Source organism: Stegostoma tigrinum, chromosome 22, assembly GCF_030684315.1.
Source record: "Stegostoma tigrinum isolate sSteTig4 chromosome 22, sSteTig4.hap1, whole genome shotgun sequence".
NCBI lineage: Eukaryota > Metazoa > Chordata > Chondrichthyes > Orectolobiformes > Stegostomatidae > Stegostoma > Stegostoma tigrinum.
Window position 1 is genome coordinate 53,991,008 of NC_081375.1, and position 16,829 is coordinate 54,007,836.

Here is a 16,829-nt window from a genome sequence, read left to right on the forward strand (position 1 = left end):
GAGACACACCTGTGCGACAGACACTTGTCTGCTGGCAATTTGGTTGTAACTCATGTGCCAGCTTGTCAGATTCACCAGCAAGTTTTGCTTTGGTTTCACAGTGATCAGAGGTGGGCAACACAAACTAAAAGGATGGTTTGGCAGGTCTAATGGAAAGCTACCAGAGCCAGTCATCTTTGTGTATTCTCAACAGGTTGGGATTGTATACAGCATTGAGCTCCACACCATAGGAAGAATGTTACAATTTTAGGGGGGATACAGCACAGATTCATTGTCCTTATCTGAGGAAGCATCAGTATAAAAAAGGACTTGATAACATTTATTCCTAAATATATGACATATACAACAAATACACTGTGGAAATTCACTTTTCCAAAATAATTTTGACAGGGCTATGTTCTAAGGCAGGCTGGCTGTTATCCTTGATTAAGATTTATTTTCTTTGAGACTTGTGCATTTGTTTTTGATGTAAAGAGAATTCTTTCTTAATAGTGGGTATTCCATCACTGCAAGGATGAAATTGCCAGAAATTGTTTCCAAATAAAATGGCCACTTTCATACATCCTTGTGTCTGTAACTACACATTTCATGAAAAAGAGATGCACTGATTTTCTGAGCTAAGGGTCAAAGGGTTAAGAGGCCTACAACTGATGAGGAAATAATCCACTCAGGAGCTATTAAATGAGACGAGGAGTGACTGTCATCATAAGCAAGTCCCTACTGCAGCTACATTGTCACTAACATCTGAAGAAGGACTGAGACTCCAAAAGCTTGTGTTTTCAAATAGACCGATTGGTCTATAACTTGGTATCATGTGATTTCTGACTTTGACCTTATTTAAGGCTGATGAAGACTTCACCTCCTCAGTGAACAACGAGCGAAAGCAAAGATTAAGTATATCTTAGAATCAAAGAATCTCTACATTATTGTAAGAGAGAAGCCATTCAGCCCATTGATTATGCACTGAACCTACTAGGAGCATTCCAACCAGACAGGCCTCCCCACCCTATCCCAGTAACCCTGCATTCACCATGGCTAGTCCATCTAGCCTGTACATCCCTCAACACTATGGGGTAATTTACCATGGTCGATCCACCAACCTGCAGACCTTTGGACTGTCAGAGGAAATCGGAGCATCCAGAGGAAACCCAAACAAGGGACAGTCTGCAAACACATAAGACAAGAATTGAACCTGGGTCGCTGCCACTGTGAATTTGACTCAATAAGATACATGATCTAATTGGTTATACTCCCGAGGGACATTTGGCTCCCAGAACCAGTAGAAAATCAATTAAGGTCAGAGACTCAGAATATCGTAGCATGGAAACAGACCTTCGGTTCAACACATCCATGCTGACCAAATATCCTAAATTAATCTCATCCCATTTGCCATCATTCAACCCATATCCCTCTAAACCTTTCCTATTCATGTACCCATCCAAATACCTTTGAAAGCTCATTCCATACACACACCACCCTCTGTGTGAAAACATTTTTTCTTAGATCCCTTTTAAATCTTTCCCCTCTCACCTTAAACCTGTGCCGTCTAGTTTTGAACCCTCCTACCCTAGGGAAAAGACCTTGACTATTCACTCTATCCATGCCCTTCATGATTTTATAAACTTTTATAAGGTCACCACTCAGTCTCTGTCGCTCTGGGGAAAATATCCCCAGCCTATTCAGCCTGTCCCTATGGTTCAAACTCTTCAACCCTGACAACGTTCTTGTAAATCTTTTCTGAACTCTTTCAAGTTTAACATCTTTCCCAGAGCAGTAGACCAGATTTGAAGGCAGTATTCCAAAAATGACATAAACAATGCCCTCTACAGCCATAACATGACATCCCAACTCGTGTACTCAATGCACTGACCAAAAAAGGCAAGCATACCAAATGCCTTCTTCACTACTCTGTCTACCTGTGCCTCCACCTTCAGGGAACTATGAATCTGTACCCCAACGTCTCGTCGTTTGGCAACACACCCCCAGACCCTATCATGAAGTGTTTGTTACACCCTAATCACTATCCTGTTGGAAATCTCTCAATTCATTATTGCTGCAAACATCACTTTGTGTTTTGGAGACAATGCTGAAAAGTACTGTGAACTTCCAACTCTGACCTGTTCATGGCACACTGCAATTTCAATGTAACCTGTTGTCATCAGATATGTTCAAACACTCGCTGTTTTTCCCTTTTATTTATCATTTTTTAGTTTGGAACTGTGAACAAATGGCTGAAGGTAGCCTTTGAACCTTGAGCGACAGCTTGTTTGTGATTCGATAAGCAATGAATAAACAACAAATGGAGGGATATGGACCAAGGGCAGGCAGAAGGGATTAGTTTAAATTAGCATCACGTTCAGCACATTATTGCGGGTCAAGGGCCCGTTCCTGTGCTGTATTGTTCTATGTTCTATTAGTAATATGTCTGAGTATATGGTCCCACAAATGACCTGTTTGACTATTTCTTGCTTCTCTCTGTTTCTAGGCTTTCCAAGTGAACCAAGAAGAACACACAGTTATTCTGAGGCAGATCAGGCAGCTAAAGGTGAGCTGAGTAGCCTCAAATGATTTGTTTAAGGACATGAGCACAATTTTAGGTTCGTTTATTGTAACATGTATTATGACATGCCAAAAAAGACACCTAGAAAGCGATGTGAATGCAATGTGGGAACGGTTACAGGAGGATATGGTGAGAGGTACGAGCTAGATCAGATGGACCATGTCAGAGGTGTAGATTATATCAGCAGGTTTATCCTGAGGGGTGTGAGATTGTTATTGTGTAGAGTGAGGAGATTATTCCAATGAGAAGGTTCATTATTCCAATGAGAGGGCTTAATACTAATTGACGTGGGGTAGTTTAGAGAGGAATGGATTTGGGCTTTTGAAGATGCAATCGTGATGAGAGATTTGGGCCATTCCAGATTGTAACACTGTGTAAGAAACAATGCTGGGAACTGCCTGTTGTAAATTGAAGATTATTTGACTATGGCAGAAACGCTGAGGTCTCTCTTCCTTTCTCTTGTCACTTCCACAGCCACCCACTGTATTCCTGAAGTTAACAGTGAAGGAAGCCCAGGGAATCTTGGCCAAAGATGCAACTGGTAAGTATATAATATTGCTTTGTGTGACCAGCAACAGGCAGCGAGAGTTCTGAGATAATCTTCAAGCTAAAAGGAATTAATAGATAATGTGTCACCATCCAAGTTAACTGCAAGTCTCTGAAGAAGATTTGTAGGGCTGTCCTGTTGGTGTTTGATGAACACCGTGTTACACAGGTTAGTAAAATGTTTGGAACAATAGTAAGTCAAATCTTATTAATGCATAGTCTGGGCTAGATATGTAACTTCAATAAGGGTCTCAAGATCACCCTCAATGGGTGGAATCTCTGATTTGAGTGAAATTGGTTACAAAATATTATTCCTTTGAAACGTGTGTGTCTGCCAACTCCCACCAACACTGAATTTCTGTTCAAACTTATTTGCCTACAGCCATGGACCAGCACTGTCAGAAAACACGTTAAAACAGAAATATTTTTGAAAAATACTTAAACTCACTGATATATTTACAGAGTGGGAACTCCATAAAGTTTCAATAATGCAACTGAAATGGGATAGTCATATAAAGTTAAAATCATTTTAAATCAGTGTCAATCATTGATCTGCGAGTAACTTGATTTTAAATTCCTAAAAATTCCTAAATTCCTATGTTTTAGAAAATACACTGAACTATTTTCCAGTTATATTGGTGAACAGTAGTCAGATCCTCAGTAAATGTTGTTTAAAGAATTATATGAAACTTTTCTAGTGTTATTTACTAGTGAGTCATTCCTTTCACTTGGGGAGCTTTCTCCAAGTTCTGCAAAAAACTGAAATTGTCCGAAACATCCATTGGTTATGGATCCATCCCAATACATTGGCTGGTTTTGTAGGAGAGTTTGTTGTTAGTGCTGTGTTGATGAAACTAACGCAAAGGATCACAGGAAATTTGATTTGCAATAAAAGTAATTTGCATTTAAAATTAAGCAGTTCAATGTGAGCCAAAAAACAGCAGAAACAAACTAAAACACCAGCTCCACAAGTGATGATGTTGCTGCTGTCGCCCTTTGTGTGTTGGCCATGTGCCCATCTTCAGGTTGGTCCCCTATTTGCAGACGAAGTTATACTTTCAAAAGTGGTGCCTTCTGTTACATGTGCAAGAATGTGAAGCCTCAGAACTGATATTGGCAGGAATGTCCTTCAGATGCTAGTTCAGACATTTCATTTGGGCCCCGACATAATGCTCCTTGGCCTCTTTATAGTTGGATCAGTGGCCAGAATTTACAAATTCAGAATTTCTCTGGATTATTCTTCAAGCAAATTCAAGGTACCCAAGCGCACAAAATTGTTGTATGTAGTGGTCTCTACTGCTCTTGCCTATGTGGTTGCTTATGGTTACCAGATACCTCTGGAACAGGTGGGACTTTGGGCCAGAAACTACCAGATACTACCATTGAAATAACTCCACAGACGCTAGTATCCTGTTAACAGGCCACCCTTTGTTTTCATGTGGTGGGTCCTTGACACTGATCCAGCTTTCTCCAAGTGAACAGTACCTCTATCACTCCTGTTCATATCTGTCAGCCAGAGCTCCCTGGTTAGGCCACATTAACAGTCTCAATCAGGGAACTCATATTCTGTGAGCCTCACTTGGCTGACCTCATTACAATCACTATAACTACTATACCATAAGTACCCCAGTCCTCCTATCTAGGTTAAGTGTAAGAGTTTATATAATTAGCAGTGATAGAGGATAAACCATCATTGAATCTTAATGAGAAGAGGTTGCTACTGTAACAACAAAATGTAAGTTATTGCATGATAACAATAGGTACAAGTTACATCTGTTCCAGCAAAAATTGTCATTGAATCTGTACTCTCCAAATGTATTAGTGAATTTTTAACATTGAATAGTGTGATTTCGAACATTACTTGATTAAGTGCTGAAATGGAAACCAACCTCCCATCCATGGACTCCATTCACACAGCTGGCAGCTGTGGAAAGGCTGCCAACATCAACAAAAACCCACTACACCCTGGTAATGACCTCCTACAACCTCTTCCATCAGGCAGAAGATACAGAAGCCTGAACACACACATGAGCAGGTTCAGGAACATCATCTTCCTGGCCTTTATTGGACTGATGAATGGACTCTCTAGCCTCAAATAACACTGATCTTGCTAATGTTGATCCTCTGCAATGTAATCTGTATGTCTCTGTCTCAGTCTTTTCAATCTGTACATCCCTTGCTTACTATGATCTGTCTGGATGCGACATTTTGGAAAGGCAAATCAGGGCAGCACGTATACACTTCAGGTTGTGGGGAGCGTTGCTCAATAAAGAGACCCTGGAGTGCAGTTTCGTAGTTCCATCAAAGTACAGCCACCGGTAGAAAGGATATGAAGGAGACATTTGGTGTGATCGCCTTTATTGGTCAGTGCATTGAGTATAGGAGTTGGGGGGGGGGTCACTTAGCAGCCATATAAGACGTTGGTTAGGCTGCTTTTGGAATACTGCAATCGATTTTGGTCTGCTTGCGAGAGGAAGGATGTCGGCGCAACATTGAAGGCCGAAGGGCCTGTTCTGCGCTGTATTGTTCTACATTCTATGTTCTATGTATTGCTTGTAAACAAAGTTTTTCACTGTATTTCGATACACATGACAATAAATAAATTAATCAAATAATTAAAATAATAATTAAGGAATCAAATGTTCAAATATGATCACAACTTGTTAGTTTGGTGGAAGCAGACACTAGACATTAAATGAAGTATCCTACCAGTTATGATACATTCATAAACTTCCTTCAAACCTTCCATATCAATTAGCATCTTTCCCTTCCTATTTGATCACTCTCTGGCACCTCTGTGCCCACTCCTCCAGTGTGACCTCACTACCCACTCTGCCAGCAAGGCGGTGAGAGAGAAGTTTTCAGGAAGAGAGAGGCAAGAGAAGGAGACAAGAGAGTGGGTGGGGGAGGAGAGAAAAGATCTTAGATGGGTGGGAGGAGAGGGAGAGGAGAAGAAGGGAGGAGAGAGATGGAAGGAGAAATAGAGAGTGGGGAAGGGAGGATAGAGGGGCACTTAGAGAGGGGCAGGAGAGGAACTGGAGACAAGAGGTGGTAATAGGGAGAAGGAAGAGGATGAGAGAAGGGTTTGTGATAAGGAGGAGCAAGAGCGCAGAGAAGGGAAGATTGGGTTGGGGAATGATGGGGGAGTATTGGGGGAGAAAGTAGGGCAGGCTATAATATATAATATTAAAGCAAGAAAGCATAGTCATTGTAATAACTAAGATTATTTATAGTACTTTAATGATCACTGTAGTGATTTGTCTATAATAAATAATCTCACTCTTGCAACTGGGAATTGAAAATGTCTAAGACTTTGTGACCATGACTTAATGAATTTCTTCCTTGATCACTTCTAAGAAATCACTTTGGTGCTTTTGCTTCAGCTTCCTTCCTTGTTAATTGCTTGATATGTAGTCAATATGATCCACTAATCATTGGGACATATGGCATATATATCTGGCTTCACACCGGCACTAAAATTCATATTCCAAATTACTCATTTGTGTGCTAAGATGAAATATCAGTTTGGGTTTACAGCTGCATCTGACAGTGGCAAACATCTCTCATGTTGCTACTGCATAATAGCAGGTGAAACAGTTGCTCAAACATTTGAGATACTTTACTCTTCCAGGGTAATCCAAGGTAGAATGGATACTTTTCAGGACCAAAAGTAATGACATTCCAACACATCCCTTTGCCTGTTCACAACAGGAATGCACTGACCATACTCACCAGCCTGCTCCTGCAAAACACAGCACAGTATCCAACATTAGGTGTGATTCCACAATTAGACAGCATTTGCTAAATGCAATCCTTGACATCAAGGAGCACTAACAAAACTGGTATCAATGGGTATTAGAGGGCAGACTCTCCACTGGTTGGAGTCATGCCTGGCACATAGGAAGATGGCTGTAGTTGTTGGAGGTGAGTTATTTCAGCTCCATGGCATCTCTGCGGGAGATCCTCAGGTTAGTGGGCCCAACCATCTTCAACTGCTTAACGATGACCTTCCCTCCATCGTGGGGTTGGAGGTGGGGACGTTTGCTGACTGCACAATGTTCAGCACCATTCATTACTCCTCAGATACTGAGGTAGCCAACATTCAAATGCAAAAAGATCTGGACAAAATCCAGAGATAATGGGAACTGCAGATGCTGGAGAATTCCAAGATAATAAAATGTGAGGCTGGATGAACACAGCAGGCCGAGCAGCATCTCAGGAGCACAAAAGCTGACGTTTCGGGCCTAGACCCTTCATCAGAGAGGGGGATGGGGAGAGGGAACTGGAATAAATAGGGAGAGAGGGGGAGGCGGACCGAAGATGGAGAGTAAAGAAGATAGGTGGAGAGAGTATAGGTGGGGAGGTAGGGAGAGGATAGGTCAGTCCAGGGAAGACGGACAGGTCAAGGAGGTGGGATGAGGTTAGTAGGTAGATGGGGGTGCGGCTTGGGGTGGGAGGAAGGGATGGGTGAGAGGAAGAACCGGTTAGGGAGGCAGAGACAGGTTGGACTGGTTTTGGGATGCAGTGGGTGGGGGGGAAGAGCTGGGCTGGTTGTGTGGTGCAGTGGGGGGAGGGGACGAACTGGGCTGGTTTAGGGATGCAGTTGGGGAAGGGGAGATCTTGAAACTGGTGAAGTCCACATTGATACCATTAGGCTGCAGGGTTCCCAGGCGGAATATGAGTTGCTGTTCCTGCAACCTTCGGGTGGCAAAATCCAGGCTTGGGCTATCAAGTGACAAGTAACATTTGTACCATACAAATGGCAGACAGTGACCATTTCCAATAAGCTGACCATGCCCCTTGACATCCAGTGGTGTTACCATCACTGGATCCCCCACTATCAACATCCAACAGTTACCATTGACCAGAAACTCAACTGGACTTGCCGCATTTATCTCTGGTCTGTCACTTGCTGCTTACGATGTTTGGCACACAAGTAGTCCTGTTTGGTGGCTTCACCAGGTTGACACCTCATGAGCTTCAGCTTCAAATGGCATCCACTCTTATGCAGGATTTTTTGACCTTTGGCCAGAAGTATACCCTTGAACTTTGAAGCCTGGTTCAAGACATATAACTTGTCCCTAACCTCCTGTTAGGTCTCCAAATAGAAGGGAGAACTGTGGAGTTGTGTAATAGGCAACCAGTCTAATATTGTTCATGATCATCCAAAAGGTAAAATTATGCACAAAAACAGACATTGCTGGGAAAGCTCAACAGGTCTAGCAGCATCTGTGAAGAAAAAAATCAGAGTTAACCACTGTTCTGAGGCCAGACCCGAAATGCTAACTCCAATTTATTTTACTTCACAGATGCTGCCAGACCTGCTGAGCTTTTCCAGCAACTTCTGTTTTTGTTCCTGATTTACCACACCCATGTTCTTTTGGTTTTTATTAGATAAAATTTTGCCCTTGATTTCAACTGAATGAGATGTTGGTCAGAGAATCAATATGCAGGGTGTTGTCTTCAGACAAATAAAGAGGGTTTTTAGAGGATTGCTGATATAAGGTACCAAAGAGAAAGTTGTTAACAGCTACAGTGAAGGGAGAGAATTGTTTCTTCCACTAACTAGGCACTAAGCTGTAGGAATCCCGTTCCCTCCACCAGAGTGCCGCCAAGTGATGAAGGCAAGAGTTAACCATTCCTGCTAAATGAGAAGCCTTTTCAGATACCTTGTACATGTGGGAAGGATGCATATGAGACTGTAGGAGATTCTGGAGTGCAATCAGTTTTTCCATTTGTTAACTTCACCACTAATCGATATGTACGTGATATCCTCTAACAAGTGTTCTCATTGAATCTCTTTTCAAGGCTTCAGCGACCCTTATTGTATGTTGGGGGTGATGGATCCCGAAGAGCACCAAGAAGAAGAGGCCAACAAAGCCGACAGTCCCCTGCCCAGAAGACGACAGAAAGCTATCGTGAAAGATTCAATCCCTCAGGATCAAATTCAGAGAACAGAAGTTAAAAAGCAAACCCTGAACCCCATTTGGAATGAAACATTTCTCCTGTGAGTGTCACTATGACCAACGATCATTAGATATAGGAGCAGAATTAGGCCATTTGGCCCATCAAGGTTGCTGCACCATTTGATCCTGATTAATATATTTCTCAACCTCATTCTCCTGTCTTCTCCCCATAACCCTTGATCCCTTTAAAATCAAGATCCTATCAATTTCTGACTTAAATATAGTCAATGACTTGGCTTCTACAGCTTTCTGTGGCAGTGCATTCCATTCTACAGGTTAACCACCCTCCAGCTAAAGGAATTCCTCCTCACCTCAGTTCTAAAGGGTCATCCCTTCACTATGAGGCTGTACCCTCAAGTCCTAGTCTGTTCTACTAGTGGAAACATCTTCCCCATGTCTATTCTATCCAGGTCTCTCAGTTATCTGTAAGTTTCAATGAGATTCCCCATCATCCTTCTAAACTCCATGGAGTGTAGATGCAGAGTCCTCAACTACTCATCATATGACAAGCCCTTCATCTCCAGAATCATTCTTGTAAACCATCTCTGGACTCACTCCAATGTTAGTTTATCCTTCCTTAGATACATGGCCCAAAAGAGCTCTCAACATTCCAAATGCCATTTGACCAGAGCCTTATACAGCCTCAGGTGTTCATCCCTGCTGTTGTATTCTAGTCCTCTTGAAACAAACACTAACATTGCATTTCTCTTCCTGCATGTTAACTTTAAGAGAATTCTGAACTAGGACTTCTAAGCCCCTTTTGTGCTTCAGATTTCTGAAGCTTTTCCCTGTTATAAAATAGTCTACACCTCCATACTTCCTACCAACGTATTTAACCTCACACCTTCCGGCACTCCATTCCATCTGCCTCTTCTTTGTCCATTCTATGAGTCTGTTTAGTTCCCTATGCAGCCTCCTGCTTCCTCAACTCTACCTGTCCGTCCACCCATGTTTGTGTCATCTGCAAACCTAGCAAAAATGCCTTCAATTCCTTCATCTAGATCATTAATGTATAACATGAATAGCTGTGGTTTCAACTGTCTTCCCTGTCCACTGCCATTACATTGCTAGTTTACTCTCTCCTCTTGTTCTTTTTCATTTCTTCCACTTCGCTCATTTTTTTTTCTCCTTCTGCCGTCTCTGCTTTTTAGTTTTCTCTTCAGTTCTTTTGGCTGGGAGCTGGTGAGTAGCTCGGTCTCTGTCAATATTTCTAAGGCCACCCTTTTTTTTTGTCAGAGGGCCTTTTTGATTGTGCAGGGCACTGTAGCTGCACTTGGTCCTGATCTTACAACCTCCCGTTAGACTTGCTGGCTGTGTCATTGCACATCCAGGGGAGCTGTAACCTTGGCTGATAGTCACAGTCATACAGCATGGAAACATGCAACTCATCCACACTGACCTAATATGCTAATCTGACTTAGGATAACAAGTTGTAGAGCTGGATGAACACAGCAGGCCAAGCAGCATCAGAGGAGCAGGAAAGCTGATGTTTTGGGCCTAGACCCTTCTTCAGAAGTGAAGGAGGGGGAAGGACATTCCTATTTGTTTCAGAATCTACTTCCCCTCCCCCATTTCTGAAGAAGGGTCTAGGCCTGAAACGTCAGCTTTCCTGCTCCTCTGATGCTACTTGGCCTGCTGTGTTCATCCAGCTCTACACCTTATCTGAGATTCTCCAGCATCTGCAGTTCCTACTATCTCTAATCTGACCTAGTTCCATTTGCCAGCATTTGGTCCATATCGCTCTAAATTCTTCCCATTTAATGTACCCATTCAGATGCCATTTACAAGTCGTAACTGTACGCACCTGCACCACTTCCTTCGGCAGCTTATTTCATACATGCACCACACTCTGTAAGAAAATGTCACTCCTCAGGTCCTTTTTAAAATCTTTCCCCTCTCACCTTAAACCTGTGCTCACTAGTTTCAGACTCCCCCCATCCTAGGAAAAATACATTGGCTATTCTCCCCATCCATGCCCCTCATGATTTTATAAACCTCTTTAAGATTTCATAAACCTCTATCAGCCTGTGATGCTGCAGGGTAAACAGCCCCAGCCTATTCAGTCTCTCCCTATGGCTTCAACTCGCCAACCCAGGTAACATCCTTATAAATCGTTTCTGCGCAATGTCAAGTTTAACAACATCCTTCTTGTAGAATGACCAGAAATTTTGCAGTGTTCTAAAACTGGTCTCACCAATATCTTGTACAGATGGAACATGACATCCCAACTCCTATCTCAATGTTCTGACCAATGAAGGCAAGCGTGCTCAATGCCTTCTTTGTCACCCTTTCTACCTGTCACTCTCCTTTCAAGGAACTATGCACCTGCACCCCTCGGTCTCTTCATTTGTCAACGCTCTGTAGGGCCCTACAATTAAGTATATAAGCCCTGCCCTGGTTTACCTCATCAAAATGTGACACCTCACGTTTATCTAAATTAAAGTCCTTCTGGCACTCCTTGGTCCATTGGCCCTATTGTTCTATGAGATAATCTTCCTCACTGCCCACTCTACCACCTGTTTTGATGTGATCTGCAAACTTATTAACTATGCCTCTTATGTTCACATCCAAATCATTTATATAAATGTCAAAATTTGGTGGACCCAGCACTGATCTTTGTGGCACATCAATAGTCACAGGCTTCCACTCTGAAAAACAACCCTTCATCACCACCCTCTGTCTCCTACCTTCAAGCCAATTTTGTATCTAATTGGCTAACTCCCCTGAAACCTGTGGTCTAACCTTACTCACCAGTCTACCATGTGGAACCCTGTCGAACACTTTGCTGAAGTCCAGATAGACAACATCTACCACTCTGCCTTCATCAATCTTCGTTGTCACCTCTTCGTCAACAAATTCAATCAAGTTAGTGAGACGTGCTTTCACTTGCACAAAGCCATGTTGGCTATCCCTAATCAGTCATTGCCTTTCCAAAAGCATGTAAATCCTGACTCTCAGAATTTCCTCCAACAACCTACCCAGTAATGAGGCAAGGCTCACTGCTCTATACTTGCCTGGCTTTTCCTTATAGCTTTTCTTAAATAATGGCACCACATTAGCCAATGTCCAGTCTTTTGGCACCTCACCCATGGCTGTCGATGATACAAATATCTCAGCCAGGTTCCAGTAATCTGTTCTTTGCTTCTCATGAAGGTCTGGGATATACCTGATCAGGTCCTGGGATTTTATCTACCTTTGTGTTTTAAGACCTCCAGCACCTCCTGTTCTGGAAGATGAATTCTTTTCAAGACATCATTATTTATTTCCCCAAATTCCCTAGCTTTCATGTTTTTCTCCACAGTAAGTACTGAAGTGAAACATTTACTTAATATCTCACCTATCTCCTGCGGTTCCACACATAGACGGCCATAATGATCTTTAAGGAGCTGTATTCTCTCCATAGCTTCACTTTTTTCCCTTAATTTATGTATGGAATCTCTTTGGATTCTCCTTAACCCTATTTCCCAAAGCTGTCTCATGCACCCTTTTTGCCCTCATGATTTCCTTCTAAAGTATACTCCTACTCTCCTTATATTCCCATAGGGTTCACTCAATTCCACCTGTCTACACCTGGAATTTGCCTCTTGACCAGAGCCTCCATTTCTGTAGTCATTCAGCATTCCCTACACCTACCAGCCTTGCCCTTCACACTAACAGGAAAATGCTGTCCCTGAACTCTCATTATCTCATTTCTGAAGACTCCCCACTTCCTAACCATCTCTTTACCTGCAAATGGCCTCCCCCAATCAATTTTTGAAAGTTTCTGTCTAATAGTTCAAAATTGGGCTGACTCCAATTTTGAATTTTAACTTTTTGGTAAATTCTATCCTTTTCCATAACTACTTTAAAACTAATAGAATTATGATCACTTGCCCCAAAGTGCTCCCCCACTGACACCTCAGTCAACTGCCCTGCCTTATTGCCCAACAGAAGGTCAAGTATTGTTTCGTACACACACAAATTCTTCCCCATACAAGCCCTTAGAACTATGAAAGTCCCAGTCGATGTTTGGAAAGTTAAAATCCCCTACATTACAACCCTATTGTTCTTACAGTTAACTGAGATTTCCTTACATATTTGCTTCTCAATTTCCCACTGATTATTGCAGACCCTATAATACAATCCTAAAAGGTGATCATCCCTTTCTCATTTCTCAGTTCCACCCATATAACTTCATTGGATGATCTCCCAAGAATATCCTCCCCAAGTACAGCCATAATATTATCCCTAACAAAACACATCACTCTGCCTCCTCTCTTTCTCATCCCCCACCCCTTTCTATCCTTCCTGTAGCATTGATACCCCGGAACATTATGATGCCAGTTCTGTCTATGCCTCAGCTACATTTCTGCTATAGTTTCTACATAGCTATAATATCCCAGTCCCATGGTCCCAACCATGCCCTAAGTTCATCTGCCTTTCCTGTCAGGCCTCTTGTAAGTGAATGCAGTTTAATTTATTCGTCTTACCTTGTTCTCTGCCAAGCTCTTGTCTACTTTGACTATTCAAATTGTTCCCCCCATCTGCAGCACCAGCCTCAGCCTTTTCTCTTTTCTCACTATTGCTGTGGTTCTTACCCCTCACCCCACCGCACCCCCCCCCCCACCGCCATCCCAACTTACTAGCTTAAAGCCTCCTGCTCCCCTTCCAATTCATGCAGAACCTGTCCCTCCTGCACAGGTCATTTCTAGCCCTAACAAAATCCTAATGGTCCAAAAACGTGAATCCTTGCCCCCAGCTCCTGAGCCACACATTCATCTGCTCTATCCTCCTATTCCTGTTTATCCTCCAATTCCTGTTTTCATTAGCAGGTGGCACTGGTAGTCATCCAGATATTAATATCCTCAAAGACCTATTTTTTAACCTCCTGCCTAGTTCCCTATATTCTCTCTTCAGAACATCATCCCTTTCCCTACCTCTGTCAGTGTTACCAATGTGCACAATGGCCTGCTATTGGTCACTCTTTCTTTTCAGAATGTTCTGCACCCTCTCCGAGACATCCTTGACCCTAGCACCAGGAAGGCAACACACCATTTGGTGGCTCACTGTCGGCTGCAGAAATGTATGTCTGTGCCCCTATTACAACCAATCACTTGGAACCGGACATACCCCGCATTACAGAGTCAGTCATGGTACCAGAAACCTGGCTGTCAGTGCTATAATCCCCTGAGTGGCCATCCTCCCCTCTACAGTATCTAAACTGGTATACCTGTTTGAGATGGGGATAGCCACAGGAGACTCTTCATTACCTGCCCATCCCTCCTACTATTCTTAACATTCAACCAGCTACCTGAATGTATGTGCAGTGTCTCCAACATCCTGAAACTGCCATCCATCACCACTCACTCCCCAACCCACCCACCCCCCCCGCTCCTATAAACTCCTCTAACTGCCACTCCAACATGTCCATGTGATCAGTTAGGATTCGCAACCAAACACACTTCCTGCAGATATAGTCTCCAGGAACATTCAAATTCTCCCAATCTCCCACATCTCACAGGTAGAGCGTATCACCCTAGCAAAAGCCATTCCTGCCCATTTAACAATCTACAGACCCAGAAATTACCTAAAAACAAACACAATACATATTTCTCAAAAACACAGCTTTAGCACAATCTGATTGCTTAAAAACACTCCTTTGATGTAACTTAATACCAATCCTTAATCATTCAATCCTATAGTGTAAAAGCAGGCCATTCAGCCCATTGATAGCAACCCTCCAAAGAGCATCCCATCCGGAAGCACCCTGCTACCCTGACCCTGTAACCCCACTTTTCCCTTGGCTAACCCACCCAGTTTGCACATTCCTGGACATTATGAATAACTTAGCATGGCCAATCCACCTAACCTGCACGTTTTTGGCCTGTGGGAGGATACTGGAGCACCCAGAGGAAAACCACACAGACACAGGAAGAATGTGCAAACTCCTCACAGACAGTCACCCGAGGCTGGACTGAACCTCAGTCCCTAGTGAAGTGAGGCAGCAAGGCTAACCACTGAGCCACCTTTCCATAATCAATATTAAAAGTCAATCAAGAGAGAGATCTCAGTGTAAACATAATATTAAAAAATGCCCTCACCTTAATCACTATTAGAGAGTTAGAAAAAGATTAACATTTAGAAGTTTCATAAGTCTTAAAATCAAATGCTTAGTTGATCATGCTGAAAAACCAAAGGTTGTTCTCTTCTGTAGTTTCAGGTAGTTATATTTTTTAAATCAGATACCTCTGCAGCTGTGTGTGAAGCTGGATATTAGACCTCCCATATCAGCTATGAAACTGTACTACATGTTTGTTATTTCAATGAAACCCAATCTCCAGAGCCTTTGTGCAATTTCTCTGTCTGACAGCTATGGAACAACATTTGTTAGCTGCTTTATAAGAAGCTGATCTCCGAGCCTTATGCAACTCTTCAGTCTCCAACCATGTTGAACGGTTGCTCTCCTGCCACTCACCCTCCTTCCTCCCTTTTAAAGTATCTTTGTTTTTGATTATTTTTAAAGTTCCAAAAAACAATGCAAAACTTGAAAAAACAGAAATTACTGCCCAAAGGAAGTGCGTAAATCTAGCTGAGTGATGAAAAAAAACACTCTCACAGCCATGACCCTCTCCTGTCCACTATTTTTTTTATCCTGGAACTCCTCAAGGGAACCTTCTTTTGCCTCTCCATCCTAAACCCCAACATCAGCTAATTCAGCACCGACCTGGATTAGGTCAGATCTGAATAGAGTCAGACCTGTGTGATCTCATTGCTCTATCTGGGGACTGACACAAAATTACTAGGATCGGCTAGGGAGGTCATGTGGGGGATTCAGCAAATGGCAGGAATTTCATTCCACGTTTTGGCTAATTGAGGCGCAGAAAGAGCATGAGGCAGCTCTGTTACAAAAAAACAAAAGATCCATGTCCATGACACTAAAGACCTGCTGTAACCCTGCAACATAAGCCATCATACCAACCATTGTTGGCCACATCACTCATCCAAATGAATTGACTGGAAGATATTGCCACTGTCCTAATTCCCAAAATCTCTGTTAATAATGACTGTCTTTTTTGTTGCAGGCAAGTCAAGGATTTCCATCACTGTGAACTACACATGGACATGTGGTGAGTATTTTCAATTGCAGCTACTTTGCTGGGAAAGGGTTGAGAATACATTAGGACAAAAAGGCAACAGAGGAGAAGTCTATGTAATCCATTGTATGCAAGCAACCCCAAGCTAATTTCACTGCCCTGCTGACTCTCCATTGTTCTGTATTCAGGTACACTCTAGATTTAAACAAAGCAATAAAAGGCATCTGGGGAAAACATTGCTACAACAGGGCTGTGACACTCTGGAAATCACATTCTAAGTAAAAAATGTACTACAACAACAAGTTTACATTTATACAGATCTTTACCATAATCTCCCAAGGAGTTTTACAAATATTGAGCCAGATAGGAGGTATTAGATGACATGACCAAAACCTTGGCCAAGAAGAGTGATTTTAAGGACCACCTTAAGGGAGAAAGAGAGTTAGAGAGGGAGACGTTCAGGGAGGGAATTCCAGAGATTGGGGCTTAGGCAACTGAAGGCACTTAAAATCGTAATGAACAATAGGCTAGAATTAGAGGAGTGTGGACATCTGAGGATTATGAAGATTACAGAGATAGGAAAGAGCGAGACATAGCTGAAGCAGGTGCTGGTCTAGGTCATTGAGCGTAGGGGTGATCAGGGATACATTATAGACAAGCATTCTAAAACTGAAGAAATACCAA

General features: G+C 42.6%; 1 protein-coding gene across 3 annotated transcripts in view; it reads left to right on the top strand.

The window, feature by feature from the left end:
• Nucleotides 1-16,829, top strand: part of unc13d (unc-13 homolog D (C. elegans)) — a 149,474-nt gene that overhangs the window by 36,786 nt on the left and 95,859 nt on the right. For all 3 annotated transcript variants that reach the window (XR_009447091.1, XM_059653844.1, XM_059653845.1), the window contains exons 4-7: nucleotides 2,486-2,545; nucleotides 3,035-3,101; nucleotides 8,915-9,113; nucleotides 16,134-16,178. Coding sequence is in view for 2 of the 3 variants with exons in the window: in XM_059653844.1 (XP_059509827.1) it covers nucleotides 2,486-2,545; nucleotides 3,035-3,101; nucleotides 8,915-9,113; nucleotides 16,134-16,178 (371 nt within the window). In the remaining variant the exon portion in view is untranslated. The remainder of the gene's footprint in view (nucleotides 1-2,485; nucleotides 2,546-3,034; nucleotides 3,102-8,914; nucleotides 9,114-16,133; nucleotides 16,179-16,829) is intronic.